Raw genomic sequence first — 20,919 nt, forward strand, 5'->3', positions numbered from 1 at the left:
AAATAAAATAAAATAAAATAAAATAAAATAAAATAAAATAAAATAAACACAGTACAATACAATACAATACAATACAATAAAGAGATTATCAAAATAAATCCAGGGAACAACATTAGCAAGAGGTGGAATAATCAATAAATGTAGATAGGATGGCTCAGATCAGCTTGGAAATCCCTGTACTTTCGTCTTCCTTCCTATTAATGTTTCACTGTTTAGTTGCTCTGCATAGGAAGACATTCTGTGGCCCACAACAGAAATACTAGATTAAGGAGTTGACCCCTTTTGGAGCAAACCTGGGGAACTGGCAAGGCTGCCTTGGAGCTCAGGGAGGTCAGCATGCCAAGCAGAGCAGTAGGATCTAGCAGCCAAGATATGGCAGCCCTGCTCTGACCTTCTGACCTTCCTGGGGGTAGCACAGGTGCAATCTATACAGAGATAGTTGTGATTGCGACAGCCTTTCTTACCAGACAACGCTGAGCAGCCTCCAGACCAAACAGCCCCTTTGACAGCTCTGAAGCCAAACCCACAGAAGGTGCAATGAGTATTGTGTGGCAAAGTAGGAAGTCAGGATGCCACTCCAGCACAGAAGAAGCAAGCCAAGTCCAGAGGAACAAGGCAGACAGAGAGGGTAGAAGAGGTCTGTGGTCAGCCCATAGCCACTTGTCGTGTGTTTCTTCAATAGGACAAGCAAACTGTTAGTGGAGGAAGCCAGTGCAAACCACATGCAGCACACAGGGTAGGGGTAGTGGCTTCACTAGTTTTGGTCAGATTACTTTCTTTTTCTTTTTTTCCTACCAGGAGGTTGGGGGTATTTTAAACACCTAACTTTAGTTTTGTGGAAAGCACAGATACCTGAGTCACACTCAGGTCAATGTATCTTATGTCACCACAAAGCACACATGCTAACTGAGGCAGCTCTCCTTGACATCACCAGCAGCAAGACATTTTGTGCTTGAGTGTAGGCATGCCCAGTTGCTGAGTTGGAGGTGACATCAGCCAACACCAGCTTGATCTGATCTCAGTATCTCAGAGAATTCAAAACCCTTTATAAGCGCCATGGTGGCTCATAGTCAGTATGAGACACCATCTGTGCAAATCTTATCAGAGATGCCTCTCTCCTTCTAGCCGTTAAGCCACACTTATCCAGATTCCTGGATGCAATTATTAACTTGCTTCTAGACTTGCTCTGAGGAGATCTCTGCAGCTTAGCTACTAAAGCTTTGCAGATGTTTATTTGATAACCAAATATTTTGTGTTTTATTCCTATTGACTCTGCCTAACCTGTCTGGGGAATTGCAACATGTCTATATCCAACTGCTGAAATCCTACATGCAAACTGTGTGTGTGCAAAGAAAGATGGAGCCAAACTGTGAGCTGGTAGCAAGGTGCCTTTTTTTATTTCTTGCAGAAATAACTTAAGGCAAGCATGCTGTAGGTGAATGGTGGAGAAGGACAGCTGTTCCCATGCATTTCAGAAATAAGCCACATCCTGATTTTTCATTTACATCATAGGACTCCCTGATCCAGCACACCACACTGCTCCCCACGAGGTATTTCTCTAATCTCACAGTAATACATTTAAAGGGACACATATTTTATTGTATTTCTTGTTAGAGAAGATGGTAGCATACTGCAATAGAGAAATATTTCCTGGGCAGGTTACCTTGCAGAGTAGTTCTCAGCAACTCTGTCCTAAAAAGATACATTTTCATTATAATGTGTGTTTCCAGAAGAATTCTGTAGCTGCTTATGGGTCACAATTATCAACTGGCAAACACTGCAGTGTGGGTGTGTTGTAGACTTTGCACAGGCTGCTGTATGAGAGGAGATCCAGAGAGGTACAGACTACATTAACGTAGTCCATGAATACATCTACTCTACATGAAGCTCTTCACGATACCATAAGGGGAATTTATCCCTGCCATGGGTTAATTGTCTTGTGCCTGCCAAATGTCTGCAAACTGCAGGAGCAGCTTAGGGAACCAATTTAGGTTACACAGAGTGTAAAGCTGAGTCACAGCATACTCCAAAATTCTGCCTAACTTTCGCAATTGCATTTCACTTAATAATTCCAGCCCAGCAGCCTTTTGTTTCAAGAGAGAAATCCAGCTGCCATGATGGGGACACTGAGATGAAATACCTTCTATTATAGAAGCTTACAACATTCCTTGCTGGAAATCATGTTCTGTTCCCAGATTTTATTTTGCTTGTTTGTTTTCAATTTCTGGTCCCACATATAGCCAGCTTTGGTGCCCTTTCCACAAAATAGAGCCCTTCAGTATCTGGTGCACATCCCCTCCAAGTTCTCAGTACTTTTTATCCCTTTCACCAGAAACAGAACTTGGAAATCAAATTTGATCATTAAAAATAACTAACTGAATAAATAAAAATCATTTCCCTTTTTAAAAAAAATTGTATTTCTTCTATTTCAGTCTGTTACCATTTCTACTTGTGTGTTCGTTTGAGAATGATTTCCTACTGTTTCCTATATAATTCAGCAACACATGGGATACTGGCTGAGGCAGTGGGACTTTTTTTACTCAGAGTGAGCAGCTTTTATAATCAAAGACCCTACAGCCAGAAAACATAATTCTTAATGTCTGTGCCAGTTACTTGTACTTCTCCTGTAACACACATAGCGAAGCAAGTCTGCTTGGTAGCAGACTTTGGGAGACTAACCTAGCATCATTAAGTTTTGACACCCAACTTCCAGCCTAATTGAAAAGGTGAAACAACACATTAGTGACCAGTGAGCTCACAGTGCCTCTGCTTTTGATAAGGTTTCTGTGTCTGAGGGGTAGGCAGTGGAAAAGCTTATTCTACCATTATTCCTGAGAGATCCAGACTTCCTCATCTCCATCAAACACTCCACTTAGCACACAGAGATGTAGTGTCACAATGCATTAACACAAGCATTGCAAGAGAAAAAAGCAGCAATCTCTCTGGAATAGGAGACATTCAGTATTTGAAAATTACAATTTAAAGAAAAAGTCTATGAAAGCAAAGGCCTGACTTGCCACCCACCTCATTTCCTCCTCCGAAGCAAACGTAACAGAGAAATGGTATTGTGATTGGACTTACCCTGTCTTTGTAATGCCAACAACTTCCACAGCTACATTCCAGGACACTCCAAGACATCCACTGCTTCTGAATCTCTGTAATTTTATATACTTAACTGGGAGCGCACAGACATGCAGCTATTCATGTCAGTTCAGCCAGGCAGTGTATAGACCAGCTAAGGATACCTTAACAATTTTGGTTACAAGAGGTAGGAAAGTAACAGGACCCCACTGCAGGGGGGAGAGTTGAGGATGGGATGGCAAACCAGGTTTAAGAAGAGCAGTAATATGTAGTAAAATGCTGTAAGCTGAGCTCACAGTGTGAAGACATTTTCCTGGAATACTTAAGGTTATGCTCATGTCTCTCCCAGTCAGACCTCTCTGAACGAGCTCTTTTAATGCACCACAACAGTAGTGATATCAGGGCACTGAGCAGCCAAGCTACCAGAGCCTGGAGAAGGCACTTCACTGTTGCAAAAGCTGAGGTAGACAGTTTAAAAGGAATTTTGGAGGCAACCATTACATAAGCACTCAGGATGCTAAAGCACAGGAACATGGAGAAGGAAGTTAGGGGAGCATGCTGGGCAAATGAAAGGACAGCAAATTTGCTCAAATCATAGAGTCTCTATCCATTAGACACTGTGTTGCTGTTTTCCCTGTTTTCCTTCTTACAGAGGGGTCTTACAAGGGAATTGGGGTGTGCTGAGGCACTGGAAAACAAATATTGAGAACCTAAATTAGTACCTTGCAGGAAAGCTTGTTTAAGCTGGTGAAGCAGAGAAACTGTGGCCAGAACTGCTTATTGCAGATGGTTAAACATGGCATTCAGTGTGTCAGCAAGGGCTATTGGAGCAGCCCTAAGGCATCTCATCCCCTCATACCCCATGACCATGTAATGTATTATTCAAAGAAAGAGTGTCCATAAAACTGATATGTCAGTGCAGCTCACCAAATTAAACAGAAATACTTCTCATTCACCAGGCACTGCCATATTCAGAAGCCACAAAATTCTGTTTAGTACCAGAAAAGCCAAAGGGAACATGAATTCAACAGGATTATAAATAGAGCAATAATACCGGCTTTAAAAGGTCTGGCTGCTGTATTTGAGAGATGCCTGTTCCAGGCTTACAGGGCTTGCTGAGCACAGTAAAAAGCTGGGGAATAGGAAAGCTGGCTCTTAGTGTTTGCTTGGATTGTCACAAGGCATTCAAATTAACTACTGTGGGAGGAGTCCTGGCCTCAGTGTGAAGAGCTCTGGTCAAGAGTTTAAGAGTCACATGCACAGACACCAGAAGCTGCAATGGAGTAAAAATGCTTCAGTCCAAAGTAATAACAATTCAGAGAGTAGATTCCCTCTCAGGGGTTGGTTTTCCACAGATCCAGGAATGCATACTCACACTGACAAGAGTGATTTGTCCTCAGGGAGCTGCAGCCCATGACACTCACCCTGTCTGATGCATCTCTCACTAATGCTCAGGCTGTCACCAGCCAGAGCACCAGCACGTGCACCTCTTGGGGGACCTGAGCTCCTGAGCAGTGTATCCCAGCAAACTGCTGGCGTTGACAGGGATGAGCCCTGATCCATCACTGCTGCATCCATGATAGCTGTGGCCAGGAAGCACAGCAAAAACACTTACATGAACTCTCTCTGTACCCAGTGCAAAGCTGAGGAGCCAATACACAGCAGCATTATGCAATTTAATCACATACTGAGGTTCTGGTAGTCATTAGCAAGTTTATGTGTCTGCATGGCATCTTCTGCTGAATATTCCCACAGAAAGAGAAGTTAAACATCTAACATCTTCAATTCAATATCACCATTGTACATACCTATCAAATATTCTAGCCTTCATACCATCACCTTATTTGGAAGAAAGGCAAGGGAAGTAACCCAAAGCCTGGAGAGACTGCCACATAAAACTGAAGGCAGTGTGAAGCAGGCTTTTTACTACTTCCTGAGTACACACCCAGAAAAGCTTGATAAATCTGCTGTGAATAATAAGTATACCTGTTGCTCATGCTGGATAAACACAGAATGTGTCCAAGTAATACCAGTGCTGGCACACTGCAGTCCACTGCAGGAAATAAGAATGAGCAAATAAAAAAAAGCTCTCTTAATACCTTCCAGCAAGTTGTCTGATAGTTTTGGAGTCTCTGACCGTTGTCAGGAGGGAAACCCAGATGTGGGGAACTTTTACTCTGAGCCCAAAAGACTGCTCAGTAGTTCCTGAGTGTTTGTAAATAGCTAGAGCATTAATAGTTATTCTCTTCAGAAGTTCATCAGTCACATATGCAGAAAAGACGTGTCTGTCACATCTATATTAGAGATTTGGAGAACTTTTGGGAAATGCTTTCAAATTACTGACACATTAAGAAGCATTTTTTGCTAAACAGACAAATTATCATTTGTCCCCCAAGGACAGCACAACCAGCCTGAGTGACAGTGACCTTCTTTCTTTTCTCCCAGTGTCTGAGCAGGGTGAAAGCCAGAGACGCTTGTACAGAGATCTACTGAGAAACTACAATCGTCTGGAGCGCCCAGTCATGAATGACTCCCAGCCCATTGTAGTTGAGCTTCAGCTTTCTTTGCTGCAGATAATTGATGTGGTAAGTCGCTGGCTCTCTACGGTACCCATTCAGCATAATATATCTGATTTCTCATGTAGGTACCAAACACTTCATCTTAATCAGTCTGTCAGAGGTGAGAGCAGGCTGGCTTTGACTGAGCATTCTTCCTAATTGCTGGAGTACGTGTTTTGACTTTTTTTGAAGAGTGAATATCCTCCTAGAAGCACAAGTTCTGATACAACATGAGCTGCAAGAAAATTATGTAGTTTTTCACTTTAAAGAGAAAAAAAGAATGTGGTAGTTTAGAAGCCATGTGTCATTACAAATTATTAATATGTTCTTCTCAGAGCCATGCAAGATGCAATCACTAAAGACCATGTGCAATGTTAAAAGCCAACATCACATCAGTTACACCTTTTCTTTAGACATTATAGTGGCATTGACCTCTTTTCCCTTTTTTTTTTTTGCGCTACAATTGAAAGATTCTGCCTTGAGATGAGGTTAGAAATGCATAAAAGCAAAAGCTGGAGGCATTGCCCTCTAATTGTCTTTGCTGATCTCTCTGCAACATACATTTCAAGTCTGGAGATTTGAGCAATGGAAAATTTCACCATAATATACGGAATTCAAATCCCTTTTTCATCCCGAAGAGGATTCTCTATCATGAAATACACTATATAGAATTTATTTTGCATGCATGGAAAACGAAACAGTCAAGAGGACAGTTTTAACTACTTTCAGCTTGTCAAAGCAACAAACAGCTGACAGATCAGTGCTCCTCCCTTCTTCTTTCTCCCCTCCCCTGCCCTCCTTCCCTCTCCCCTCCCCTCCCCTTCCTTCCATAGCCATATGGAATTGTTTCTAGTGCACTGTCACTGCTGGGAAGAGAACAAGGAGGAGAGAGAAAAACTTCTAAATATTGTGCATGTGCAGACCAATTTGTCACAGGTCTCAAACATACAGACTTTTTAAAATATCCACAACCTTTTTGAAGATGTGCAGCTCACTTTCTCTGGAGGGGCAAGCAGGCCCCTGGTGCTCTGGCCCTCCAGAATCATGCAGCACCAGTGCCAGGACCAGCCAGTTGTGGTCCTCCTGCAGCAGGCTGCAGCCACTCAGGCAGGATAAGCTGCATTCTCTTTTGTCACATTAGCAAATGCACCGAGCTGGAAGAGAGAGATCAGTACCCTTAGCTGAAGTCACTCATTCATGGCAAGAGCTCACAAACCTCTTCATGAACGAAAGAGCAGATAAATCCTCCAGCTACTTTCAAGTAAATTTCAGTGAGCAATTCCAGGTTTAGCAGAGGCATCTTAGCTCCAAAGATCTTGCTTCAAACATTCTTTTTCCAACAGTGTTTTCATGCGGTAATTTGAAGGTTAGGGGTAGCAGAGGGGACTTTTCAGCCTTCAGGCTGTGACTGTACATTTTCAAAGTCAGTCAGTCAGTTAGAGGGAAGAGTTACATAAAACTTTTTTTCAGCTGGGTTTCACATGCCCATGTGAAATGCATCCTTTCAGCAGGCTACATTTCTTTAAGTGCTCTATCTGTGTTATGTCAATGCCTGTTGCAACCAATTTAATTCCTCTATTGCATTTTGATTGTCTGCAGTAGGAAAGGGGTCATCTAGATGGTCATGTATACATAGAAACCAGCTTTGCTTCCCTGCACACAGTACAGATGCTGTAAATTCTTCAGCTCAGAGCATTATGCAACCTGCAATTTCAGTAATGCAGAGTAACCTGAAATTTACTACACAATGTGAAATTTACTACACAATGTGAAAAAAAGTGTCTGTCTCCTCCAGTCTTTTGTGCATGGACTAAAGTATCCTCATTCACACAATACAGTAGCAGAAGAATCCACATCAAGGACAATATGAGTTGAGCTTATCATGCTTATCATCACAAGAGTCGCATGGGGACATCTGCATGGGAACAGATGGGCACTGGACTACTCTCTGGTTGGGTGTAGACAGTATTTTAATTTGTTGATAAGGGAGAAATATCCTCCTTTCTTTACACGAAGCATTTAGGTGATCATTTCTCTTCTTGCTATCTTGAGAGCTGCATGTACTACTTCCAGCAGTGGAAACATTGTCCAGGATGTCAGTGATAATGTGGCTGCCACTCAAGTTTCTGCAATGGAAGGGTAAAAGGGCCAATGTGACGTCAACAAGTGGCTGAACCAATCAGCTTAAAAATCCACGGAACACCATTCCCATGGGGGCCAGCACCCAATATAGGAAGTGAAACGTGAACAATCTGTCAGGAAGCAAGTTCTCAGTGTGAACGCTGCTGCTCAGCCTCTGCTGCTGGCAGAACAGATTGCAGCATCTGGATGCTCCAGCTGCTGAAAAAATACTTGTTTAAGAGGTGGGTTGTGATGTAAAGAGCAGCAGACGAGGTACAAAAGATCAGTAACCTCTTTTAGCTGCATGCATCACAAGGCCAACCAAGGGGTGTCTCACTCAGACAAGAGGCCAAAGCCAGCTGCCAGACTCAAAACCTTGAAGAACATGTTCTCTGCTTTTCACAGAGGCAAATGCAAGTGAAGGACATCTGTCTCTTCACAAGGCCTGGGTTGCCATGTCCAGGGATCACTCTTACTTGGGGCTTCCACATTCCCTAAGTCATTTCCTGGCACCAGTAGTGGATTTGGCTGGTGAAACCTCCCACAGAGCACTGCTAGGCAAGTGCTCTCTGACAGCCTGACAGCCCAAGCAAGGGTAGAGCACATCCAAGAGTACCTGGAACAAGATTCGTCTTCTTACTTTGTCTAAACCTCCAGCCCATCAGAAAGGCCGGACAAATCAAGAGATGAGACATTTTTCACAGAGAAGAAATTGAATGCTTTTTCACTGGGGCTGTTAGGTAGAAAATATTTGTCATCATGAATAGCAGTTTTGATTGCTCCTGCTGGCACCTGCAGGGAACCTTATCTGAGGGGATCTACATCCTTTATGTCAGAGTATGGTGAGACATCTTAAAAAGTACCATCTTTTTTTTTCAGCTTTCTTTCTGCTTGTGATACTGCTTACTGTTATCTTCAGCTCAGTGCATCAATGCTACTGCAACAGTTTCCTCACTGCCCTTTGTTATCCAGAGCAAAAGCTTGTTTGATTTGCTTTTCTAGGACACATTTCCTCAAAGTGCAATTTTAAAAATACCATGAAAAAAGAGGAACCCACCAGTCAACTAACAGAAATGTGTAATGAATAAAACTGGAGCACGTATCACAGACTTTAAAAAAAAATTCCAAATAAAAAGCCTCATTTTAAGAAGAGTGCTTCAAAGTGGCTGCACAATGCTGCAGAGGTAATAAATGCCTCAAAAGCCTTTTCTAAAATCAAGCACACAATGCCCTTCAGAAGCAATACACAGTCAAGCACATTCCTTGGCCTCATGTGAGAAAGAGGGAGGGCACAGACACCACTCTCACATTGTTATCTTCTGCAGAGCCATCCAAAGGTCTGGTTGTGCATCTCCTCTCATGTCATGGGGTGCCCTACTGCCTTTCTGCATGTTCACTCTTTCGCTTGCCACTGATTCAGAAAACCTCCCAGCATTTGCCAGGTTGCCCAAGTTTTTAATGCCACATGGTTGTTAATGCTTTAATCACAACTTTCTCCTGTTTCTGAGAGACTGTCAGTAAGAAGAAGGGTGTGCAGTCACCAGTGGGAAGAAACAAAAATAATGAGAAAAAACCCCACCAGCCACTGAAAAGTCAGTTGGCACTCCAGTAGCCAAAGAATCCATTGCTTTATTTGCAGCTACTAATTCCAAGCAAACACTACATGAGGAAAATTTAATGCGTACTATTCTGATTTGACTGAACCGCTTGTAGAAAGAGAGCACATTCTACAGACTGCAGGATCATCCCAAACCTAATCACATGCGTGCAAACAATCCTACATAAGCTGCAGATTTTGATGCTGCTTGAAGCTCCTGATTGGACTAGAAAGCAGCAAGACAAGATCACAGAATAATTTGGTCAGGAAGTAAAAAGCAAATATTCGGATTGTCTCCTGAAAACCAAAACTATGCATATTGTACATTTCTTGGGGAGGGAAATTATGGGAAAAATCTGCACATACCTTCTCTGAGCACCCAGGTGCGATTATTACTACTATAAGCAGTAGTTTTAAACTAGCTTAGCAGCCCAATAGTTTTAATCTTCTCTACCAGAAAGACATCAAACTGCCGGATTCAAGCTTTAGTTCACTCTGTTTTGTTCATTTATTGTTGTTGTTGTTACTGTAATTTATTGTTGTGGTTGTTATTTTGTTGGTTTAGTTAGTTTGTTTTAAGATTGATATAACAATAGTTCTCCATTCCAAGCAGCTCTTCATGTCCTTCGAATTCAGCCCCCAAAGGGCAGGCTGGTGTAGAATGAGCTCTTTGCTGAAGCTTGCTCCCTTTGCGTGAAAATTGCCAAAGTGAAAGCAGGCAGCCTGTCTGTCTGTCACAGTTCTCCCAGTTCAAAATCTCAGTTCTGAATGTTTGAGAGGTTCATCTCCTTGTCTTTAGGTTCTTGTGTTCTGTAGGATGTAAGTAGAGGAGGGCCCTGTAAACGCAGGTGGCTTATGTAAGAAACTCTACTTTTAACATGAAAATGTGCTTATTCATTCCAGAAAACATTAATGCAGTGCAGGCACAGTTTTTCCTTTTTGTGAGGTTAGCAGAGGACAAGAAGCACCAAGTAGCTGTGGGTGCTGGTGTTACTGGTGTTAGTACTCCTGCCAGCAGAGCTGAGGAAGATGGCAGCCAGCTATGCTGGTTTTGCAGGGGAATTTAACAACAAGAGACTTGAAGAGTTATGTTTCTACCTCTAATTCTCCTCTCCATTCCTAAATTGTCTTTACAGCAACTAGATCATCCCTTCTCACTGCGCATTCTGGCGCAGTCATATGACCAAGTATCTGCACAGCAAACCCAGGTCAACTCACAAGTGATTCAATGAAATAAATATAAATACGCCAGTACGCATAAGCAGCCATTGACATATTATTCCCAATATAGCATCAGCATTCACTAGATTAAACGATAATCCTGATAGTACATCCTGTACAAATCTTTTCAGGATAGATAACTTCAACAGCATAAGCGTGACCTCTCAAGAATGAAACAAAGAACACATAGCAGACAGAGATGTAATCAGAGATGTAATAAGAAAAGGATTATTAAACAGATATTCTGCATTTTGTTTATTTACAAAGCATCAGTAAACAGTAAGGAGAAAAACTCGTTCAGCTCTTCTGGATCTTTCTTTTTTTTCTTTCTTTTTCTGTCCTATTAATGCCTTTCCATTTATTTGTGGGCTTCCCACACAGCCTTTCTGAGCTATATTTATTGTTTATCCTTGTACAGACCTACATTACAAAACAATGTCTTTTTCCAGAAAGATTTTTCTCCACCAGAAGTTGCATTCTCATTTTGCAAGAGTAAATTCACTGATTTACTAAATTCTCCCTGCCACTGCAGGGAGACTGAAGCAATTGGTGTTACTGAGGAAGAAATTTGGACGTCATTATAAAAGCTGAAAATCTGTAATTAGTGTCCATGAAAAATAGTCATTAAAATTCCAAGCAGAAAAATTACAGAAATGTTGATAGAACAATAGATTCATTAAAGTTAAATCCCAAACTCTCTCTTCTGGTCATATAGTTCACTTACTGTGGCCAATTTTGAACTCTGAGAAGAAAAATTAAATAAATTGTCCTATTCATTAATGTGGATGGAGCTTCAACAGTGGGAATGCCAGGGCTAATTGAGTCATGAGTGAGTACTTTGGCTGCCGGCTGAGAGCCAGGCATTATCAAAATGCTACTCTTACTAAGCCAATTAAACATTTGAATTTGCTAGCACAGTGAAGTTAGGCACTGTGGGAATTACAGCTTCCGTCTGAAAAGTCTTTGCCCACACACTTGCTTTAAGTATTATCATGAAGGCTTAATTACCTGCCTTTTAACTTAGTGCTTTTTCCATTGCCTTCTGCCTAGCTCAGTGCAAAGCCAGTGGATGGGGCTCATCTTGTAAGCAGCAGTTCCATAGCACATTTGCTCTCTGTTTTTCAGCATGGGTCTCCAAGCTGTGCTTGATGACTGCAGCTTTAACAAGATATTGACAAATATGCTTGTGAGTTTTTCTGTTCTCACAACAGAATCTCTTCTGATCCAGCTATTTCATAGTAACTACCTAGTTTTCTGCCTGTGTGGTGAAAAGACTTCTGCTATCCTCTTTAAAGAGGTAGGAATTTCAGTATTTAGCCAATGGGTACTCCCTAATCTTCTGTAAAAAATTTTGAGCCATCAAGGATTTTAAAGCGTCCCTGGCCACTTGTGACTGTGATGCTACAAGGTTCTAAAGAACAAAATTTATTTAACTTGAAATTTGCCTGATTATTACTAAGGAGATTGATAGCAGTCACAGGGAAATAAACTCATCCTTTGGAGAAGCAACCAGCTGCTTGAAATGTATGGCACTTTCCACATCTCCCTCCAGTAAGGGCAGCAGGGTGTCTCGCTCCAAGAGGAGGGAGAGGAGGTTCTTTTATTATCTATATACCCTGCATGAGATTAAGAAACAACGGTTCAAATGTTGGTCCTACCAGTTTATTACAAATCTTAATCAGGGAGATGGGGAAGGGAGGATGGACGCTATTATGAATTAGGGTAATGGGGAAGGGAAGGAGGGTGATAGAAAAGATGGGAAAGAAGAAGCAAGGAGTCTTTATAGGAAGCAAGAGGGAGATAGTCACCACCATGGATCCAGCGTGGCTCGTAGTTCAGCCTTTGATCTTCGTTAGTGGTGGGTCATCGGGCATTGCTGTTCTGTTGGTGACTACTGCAACTGCAATGGTGACCATGGCAATGATGGCCCCTTTTCAGTGCTTTCAAAGTGTTCGAGTCAGCTGTCTTTGGAGTAACAGCTCAAATCCAAAGTGGTCGAGTCAGCTCTCCTTGGAGTGGCAGCTTCTGGCTCTGGGATCTCAACAGAAACTCCTTTGTTCCCACCTTCCTGGCCTTGCTAGCAGATAATCGCAGGGATGCTCACCTGCATCCTGTTTTTCACAGGACCCGATGGTATCATTCCCCAGTTTTGCCATACCAAGCTGGAGCTATTTAGTCACAGGCCAGATCTTCCACCAGTAAACACTCCTGAGCACTCTCTTCCAGAGGCAAGCAGCTCTGGAGGAAGGGGCTCTCAAATGTTCCCAAAGTGATGTTGATTGTCACACGGTAGCACTCATCACTGGCCTCCTCAACAAATCAATCAGAGTCTTATCACAAGAAATACCTCAGGAAGTAAGCTTTGAGCCAAAGAACAAAGAAGGATTCTCACACAGGGTCCACAGAAATCAGACTTCTCTTGGCTATGCCTAACCTGGGGCTGTGGAAACTGGCACACGATGGGGGCTCTGCAAATGGTCACCATTCCAAACACACAGGTTACAATAAGGCATTCTGACAAGGCTGTCATCATGTCCTTGCACCAGTGTTTCTTAGTGTTTCAGTGTTTGATAGACTTGTAGCTTAACACTGCATTCTCTAACTCCAGAGAGTCTGTCACTGCTCCTAAGTAAAAATCTTTTCTCCCCATTCCCTTCCCTGACCAAAGGCTTTAAGTGCTTACTTATATTTCAGAACAGTCTTACGTCTGTCATAGCAGCATGTAAATATAGGAAGAAAATGAAAAGGCATCCTTATGTGTAGCCTGGGAGTGAGACCTTGATGAGTATTCAGGGCTGGACTACTGGGGACCTTTCTCTGCCCTTCTCTTGCTGCTTTCCCTGTGATTTCAAATGCTGAAAAAGGCAATGAATAATGAATAGCTTGGAATAACAATTCCTGTCTAGTCATGTTTATTGGAACATATGCCAACAGAGCACAAAATACATGGAAGGCTATTTCAGGATGAGAAACCCACCCTGGAGAATATGCAAAACACCTACTGCTGTATGTGGATGGCTTGGAATTTCAGTGAAGGAGTGTCTGCTTTTAGACTGTGACATAACATACTTTCCCCCAGTAACTGGGCATATACATCAGTTCATCCAACTTGTCAATTACAGAGCAATCCTGTGCTGGAAAGACAAATGAAACCTGTTATCCTAGCTCTTGGGGCTTCTGACAGAGACAAAATCATAGAATTGTTTGAGCTGGAAGGGACCCTTAAAAGTCATCTTGCCCAACTGCTCTGCAATGAACAGGGATATCTACAGCTCAATCAGGTACTCAGAGCTCCATCCAGCCTGGGCTTGAATGTCTCCAGAGATGGGGCATCTACCACCTCTTTGGGTAATCTATTCCAGTGCATCACTACCCTTACGGTAAAAAAACTTTTTGCTTATGTCCAAACTAAATCTCACCTCTTTTAGTTTGAAACCATTTCCCTTATCCTGCTAAAGAGTCTGTCCTATTCCTTCTTATAGCCCCCTTTAGATACTGAAAGTCTGCTATTGGGTCTTCTTGAAGGCTTCTCTTCTCCAAGCTGAACAGCCCCAGTTCTCACAGTCTGTCCTTATAAGAGAGGTGTTTCACCCGGGATCATTTTTGTGGCCCTCCTCTGGATACGCTCCAACAGGTCCACATCTCTCCTGTACTAAGACTCCACATCTGGATGCAGTACTGCAGGTGAGCTCTCACCAGCACAGAGCAGTTAGGGGCAGAATCACCTCCCTTGACCTGCTCTCCACACCATTTTTGATGCAGCCCAGGATGTAGTTGGCACATTTTTGGCTCGTGTCCAGCTGCCGTCCATCAGTACCCTCAGGTCCTTCTCAAGGGGCTGTGCTCCATGCTTACATCACCCAGCTTGTACTAATAGTGTGAGTTGCCACAATTCAGGTGCAGACCTTGCACTTGGGTTTGCTGAATCTCATGAGGTTCTCTTGAGTCCATTGCTCAAGTCTGTCTGGATCTCTCTGGATAGCACCCCATCCCTAGGGTATTCTGATTGCACCACACAGTTTGGTATCCACAAACTTGCTGAGGGTGCATTTGATTCCACTGTCAATGTCAGTGATGAAGATGTTAAAGATCATTGATCCCAGTACACACCTTTGTGGAAACATCTGTGAAACAGTGGAACAAAGCTCCTCCCAGCATGGGGATGTGGTCTTTGGAATGTGCAGGTTTCTGCTGAAGAGCTTGAGGCCAAACAGGGTCAAAAACAATGTTGGAAACTATTACATGGCACTCTTCCAGTCGTTCCGGTCTTCAGGCACTGCTGAGTGGCTGCATTGCAGAAAAAAAATGTTTCCCAAGGGATGCACCGACAGCCACAGTCTGTAGCTGAAGGCCATGCTGCATGTACGATGCAAACAAGCTTGCATTACGTGGCCTTTCTTCCCTGCAGCAGCAGTATGAATTGGTAACAATGGGAAAGAAAGCCAGTATTGCACGGATCTGTGGGACTCAGTCACCAACAATGTGAGCCACAGAGTTTCCTCCCCACTGAGAGGAGTATCATGCATCTCTTCTTGTGGGGAAAAAAAAACATGGCAGAAGTGTGGTTAGAGTCCATATGACTGTTCAGTCGCAGACTGCTACCCAGTACAAAGGCCAAAGCAGGCTGGGCTAATTGCTCCAGGGGAAGGACATGTTCTTTGCCAAAGCAGGACAAGGGACCAGGAAAACTGTCACCTCAAAGAGTAATCAGTGGAGAGAGACAGAAATGTGGCTCAGCCTTAGGTGAAATATACTTACGAGAAATAACATCTATTCATAGAAGCAGAGGCCCACAGCAATAAAATGAGAAAAGAAGGAGTGATAGAGTGTTCAACTATGAGCTCTTAAATACAAGGGCTGCTTCGAAAGTAATGCTTCCTTTTTTATTATGTTGGCTCGTAGAGGCTGAGCCTCTGACATGGGAGTGCAGATGAAGCAAAGGTGTGACACTGAATTCCTTATGTGGAAAAAAAGACAACCATTGACATTTGCTGACACTTGCTGAATGTTTTGGAGATCAGACAGTGGATGTGAGCACAGTGAGGCAGTGGGTGGTGCATTTCAGAAGTGGTGACAACAGTAGGGTCACCTCTGCTGGTACAGATTGTTACGAGGGCAGCATGCAGGCTCTTGCTCATCACTGGTGGAAACACAGAGCTAATGGTGGTGACTGTTAAAAAGGAGTGTTTTGAGGGAAATGTGCATTTTCCTCAAGCTGGCAGGTTTTGAGCATTTTCATTTATTCAATACATTAAAGCTATTTTAATTAATCATCTCAAGGTTTTGGGCAGATGGGTATTTTAGCAATTTAAAGGGCTGCCAGCTGCAGACACAGGCAGAGCCTACAAGTTTTTGAAAGCCATCCCATTTCCTTTTGATTCTCTTGATCAAAATCCAGTGCAGAGAACAATACCTCTGCTAAAAACACTTTCGAACTCTCCTAATCAATGGAAATCTTTCTTGACCAGATCCCTCCTACAAAATCAGGAGCATAAGCAGAATTTTTAAAAAAAAGCTTCCTGTCTTAAGAATTACCTGTTCGATTTGGGATTTTTCTGCTCAATATCTTGCAATAAGTCAATGGCAGAGTCGATGCTCTCTGTGAGAGGGCAAGGATTAATGATCTCAGTTAGTCACCTTGTAACAAAGACCTTGTTACAGAGCTTACACATCACCGTATGATGTGTCTACTGAACCAGGAAGGCCTTTGGATTCTTTTGTCCATGTATTATGACCTAAATAATTGTATGGCTGAGGGCAATCATATTTTGTCTGGATGCTGCTCTGGCAAGGGAGAGTCTACTGATAGGCACTGGTGCAAAAGAAAAGCAAACCTACGCATACTGTAAGCTTTGAATTGACAGCAGTGAATGTAAAACCAAACTAAAACATTCACATGTCCTAGCACATGTTCTAAAACAAACCTCTGAGGCTGAAGGAATAATCAAATTTCCAAAACAGAGGACTAACTGGGCTGCAGCTGAAGATAGAAAATATGACCCAGATAAAGAAAGGAGGGATTTAGAGGACAATGTTGTACTTGCCAGTGACCACAGAACTAGTTTTTCAAGTATTTTTAAATACCACGAGCAAACTGATTTGCCTGAGCAGCCCAGGAGAATACCCAGAGGAGTGCTGGAAGGCATCTCTGGGGGCTTGTCATCTCCTGCCTCACCTGGGATCTTGGCAGGACTGCTTTCATTGCTTTGCTGTAGGGAGAGCTGAGCGCTGGGAGCCTGTCCAAAACAGAGGAAGGTCATCTCCAGGTCTGACAGTGCCAAGTGAGGCATGGACCATGTACAAAAAAAAGCAAAGTGGTGGGTTAGTCAAGTTTTCTCCTGGGAGGAAAGGCACTTACATGACTTATCTTAAATTCCTTTGCACAAATCCCTGACACATCTGAGAGAGCTGTTTGCAGTGCTAACCAAGTTGGAGAATTAGCTTTTATCTAGGCCAAACAGTACCTGACAGTGACCACCTGAGACAACATACGGCATATGCATTCTCATAATTATCTGTAAGTATCTTTGTAGTAGAAAAATATGGTCCCTCCCTTGCTTAAGTCTTTCAGAAATGTACACAGTCCACAGCTCCTGATGACTCCAGAGCTCTGAAAATGCCAGGCAACTAGCCCAGAAAGCTCAAAGAACACCTCCTCCCTTAAGAACCCTTCACATTAAAGTATGGATTCATAGTTCCACAGCCTCACCTCCGGGCAGCCTCAGGATGTATTCTTTGCAAGGCCTGGCTCCTCAGAGTCCTTCTCTAGAAATGTCTTTGCAAGAGAGCTACGTACAAAAGGGAACCTGAATTTCAACATACTCCTGTCCAATATAAAATGATGCCTTTATGCTCCTCTGGAACAGGCTGCTCCTCCCTCCCTCCCTCCCTCCGCCCCTCCCCCTCTTAATCTCCTTTTATGACAAAGTTACTTGCTCAATTGACCAGGGAAAGCCAGATGATATAAACTCTCTGGATTTTGGCAAAGCTTTTGTTACTGCTTATTACACTACCCCTCTAAGAAAATTGCTCAATGTAAAGGTAGACAAAAAGGAATGGGTGAATGATTGGTTGGCAGATTGGGCTCAAAGAATTGTAGTAAATGCAATTACATCAATCTGGCTACCAGTCAATAGTGGGGATCTGCAGAACTCAATTTTAGGGCAAGTTCTCTTTAGTCCAATGACTTGGATATGGGACTGTAAGGTATAGTAAGGAAGTTTAGAGATGACATTAACTCTCTTGAGGGTTGAGAGGCCTTGCAGAGAGATTTTGGCAAATTAGAGGGCTGGGCAATCACCAGCTATGTAAGTTTTAAGTAGAGCAAGTGTCAGATTCTGTACCTGGATTGCAGAAACCCTGGACTTATGTGCAGATTTGTAAATGAGAGTTTAGAGAGCAGTCCCTCAGAAAGGGATCAGTGTTCTGTCTGACAGTGAGTTGAACATGAGGCAGCAGTGCTCCTTGGAGCCCAAAGGGCAACCGTACCATGGGTTGCAGCAGGCCCAGCATGGCCACTGGGAGAGGGGAGCACTGTGTGGCCTCACCTACAGCACTGCGTGCAGGATGCATACTGCAGTACAAGAACATAAAGCTATTAAAGAGCATCCAAAGAAGGGCTGTGAAGATGGTGAACAGTCTGGAGAGGAAGATGCATGAGGAGCCGTTGATGTCCCTTGGTGTGCTCAACGCAGAGCAGAGGAGCTGAGGGGAGCCTCATGGCAGCTGCAGCTCCTCACAGGGAGCAAAGGGCAGCACTGAGCTCTGCTCTGTGTGACAGCGACAGGGCCCGAGGGAACGGCATGGAGCTGCGTCAGGGGAGGGCAGCTGGGGGTCAGGGAAAGGGGCTGCAGCACAGGGAGGTGGGCATGGAACGGACTGCCCAAATAGGCACAGCCCCAAGTTCAGGGAGTTGAAGGAGTGCTTGGATGCCACTCTCAGACATAGGGTTTAGATTTTGGGTGGTTCTGTGTGGAGTCAGGATCTGGACTCTGTGATTCTTGCGGTTTCCTTCCAACTCAGCATACTCTATGATCCCTAACTGTAGAAAGGGGAGGCAAGTTAACGCACTGTAGGTTGTGACAGCCTGGGAGAGCACACATTGAAAGTATTGGAATCACCTGGGTCAGGCCATAGCTGTTCCTTCCAACGCATGCCCAAGAGAGCTGATTTGAAGCAGAGGGGGAAAATGCTACTTTCTGGTATACCTTTTGGCCAGGAATATGGTTTCCTTGGAAAATGGCTGCATCAGTCGGACTTACTACAGCCTCACACCCTACTTCAGGATCCAGCTGAGCCCAAGCTGGAAATAACTGGGTATACGGTGGGCCAACAATACTGAGTACCTCATTCTCAGCTCTTGGCAAGTACATACCTGTGGTGGTATCTGGAGCTGTGCAAAGCACAGGTGTGGATCTGAGTAAGGAACTGCTTCTCCGTATCTGCTATGGTGATGACACCACAGGATCCTGTACCTGCAGGCTGGCTGCAGCAAAGTGGGCAAACTGTAGCCCCCTAACGAGGCTTCTTCATTTCTGTCATGAGTCAGAGCTGGTTCCCTGTAGCATCTACGCTAGTGTCTGAACATACAGATCCACTGCTCCGCACAGGTATCTCTTGAGCTCCCTTTCTGTGTCTTGCTGTCATGTGTTAGCATTTCCACAAGCCCAGTCCTTCCAATTCAGCCTGAGCTAAGCTGTAGACTGCCAAGACTCCAAAGAAAGAGCACTTCTCCTGTTTTGCAGAGGCAGTAAATATGATATAAACTCACTCAAATTACCACATGTTGTATCGTACTAGAAATATCTTGTTTTGCCCAGTTAGACAAAAGAAAAATTTTATGTATTTGGTAAGCAATCCAATGGTCTCCAGCAAAATAACAGTCATTGCCTGTTTTCTTCTGATGTTGATCAGTTATGAAAATTTCAGGAGGTCTGTAGTTTCAAAAGGTAGAAAAGAGCCATTATTGTCTCGGTTATGTAATGCAGTTAAATAATTTTGCACTGAGCTCACAATCTACTCCAAAAACTTTGTGTTTATTTAACCCAAGAAGTGGGTTTTCAAAGGAAGTCTTCCACCTGTAATCCATGAGTCTAATTTCTTGTTCTCTTTCTTTTCCTTGTCAAAGGATGAGAAGAATCAGGTGTTGATTACAAACGCTTGGCTGCAAATGGTGAGTAACCTGTAAGAATAAAGATTAAAAAAACCTTCCTAATAGCGAACTACCGAATGTGATTTCTTAGCTGGAAAGCAAGGTTGCTGCCTTTTAACTTGTCTCTGACATTTTTCTAGTGCTCCTTTTAGCAGTGAAAACAACAGGAGACTTCATTTACCCTCTGAGCAGACCTTAGGAAGTAATACTAACCACACTGTTAGGCCGATGGGCATAGGTATCTTGTAACAGACAGCTCAAAGCAAGGCTCCCATTTTGGGTGGAGACTCTTCAAGAGGTTCAGGGCCCCTCCAACAGTAGAGCTGGGCTCTTGTAGTGAAGGAGCCAGGCACCTCATTAGACCTGGCTGTCCTGCTCTCATAGCTTCTGAGATGTCTATAATTGGGAGCTGGGGTATCCCTTGAAAATGCAGGGCACTCTATCATGCACCCCAAATGCAGAGAACTGCATTCAGCTGTGCAGTGGTTTGCCATCAACAGTGCCCAAGCTCCTTGGTGGGACAGCTTCCTTGGAACACTGCCTACCCTTTTACCTTAAAAATCTCATGCATAAACACACCTCCTCCCTTCTCCTGCAGCTTGCTCCTGCTGAAGAGTGACCAGAACTGGTCATGCAGGATAAGCAAAGCTGATCTTCACTTAGGGCTTTGGTGGAGGGAACTTCCTACCACATTTGCTGCTGGCTGTGTGGTGAGAGATATGATCTATTTTTATGGAGCATAAACTGATCTCCTTAATGGCTTGTGCTCAGCAAAGATGCAGCTCTGCAGGAAAAACCTTGGGAGACTTGAATGATTGAGCTAATTCTGCTTTGACTTGAGCAGTTAAATACTATGTCAAGTTAATGGGTGCAACTGAATAGGTTGTTTATTTCACTGATGTCTGTTGGGATTTGAAGCAGGAATGAGTTTTTTTCTATTGCAAAAACTAAACCAAACCAACATAGGGTATTATGGTATCAACACAGCAGAGCCTGCATGTATCTTGTTCTTAGCAGAGAGTGTCTTCAGCTATAGCACCAGTAACACTCTTGCAATCCTACCATAGCATTTTTCTGTAAGTCACTTTCAGCACAAAAGTTGTTCCTGAGCCTTTCTTAAATTATTTGAGATGTCTGGCTTCATGTCTCAGAGTGGAGTGGCAAGGCACTGCATTAAATACAGCAGCTAA

The 20,919-nt window shown here is 43.3% G+C and overlaps 1 protein-coding gene across 1 annotated transcript in view; it reads left to right on the plus strand.

The window, feature by feature from the left end:
* The window catches only part of LOC122162580 (neuronal acetylcholine receptor subunit alpha-7-like), a 60,014-nt gene that overhangs the window by 11,706 nt on the left and 27,389 nt on the right, over nt 1-20,919 (plus strand). The window contains exons 2-3 of the mRNA XM_042822998.1: nt 5,527-5,666; nt 19,706-19,750. Coding sequence (XP_042678932.1) covers nt 5,527-5,666; nt 19,706-19,750 — 185 coding nt within the window. The remainder of the gene's footprint in view (nt 1-5,526; nt 5,667-19,705; nt 19,751-20,919) is intronic.

This window comes from Centrocercus urophasianus, unplaced genomic scaffold (genome assembly GCF_019232065.1).
Source record: "Centrocercus urophasianus isolate 14NV4802_14NV808 unplaced genomic scaffold, USGS_Curo_1.0 seq_21, whole genome shotgun sequence".
Classification (NCBI taxonomy): Eukaryota; Metazoa; Chordata; class Aves; order Galliformes; family Phasianidae; genus Centrocercus; species Centrocercus urophasianus.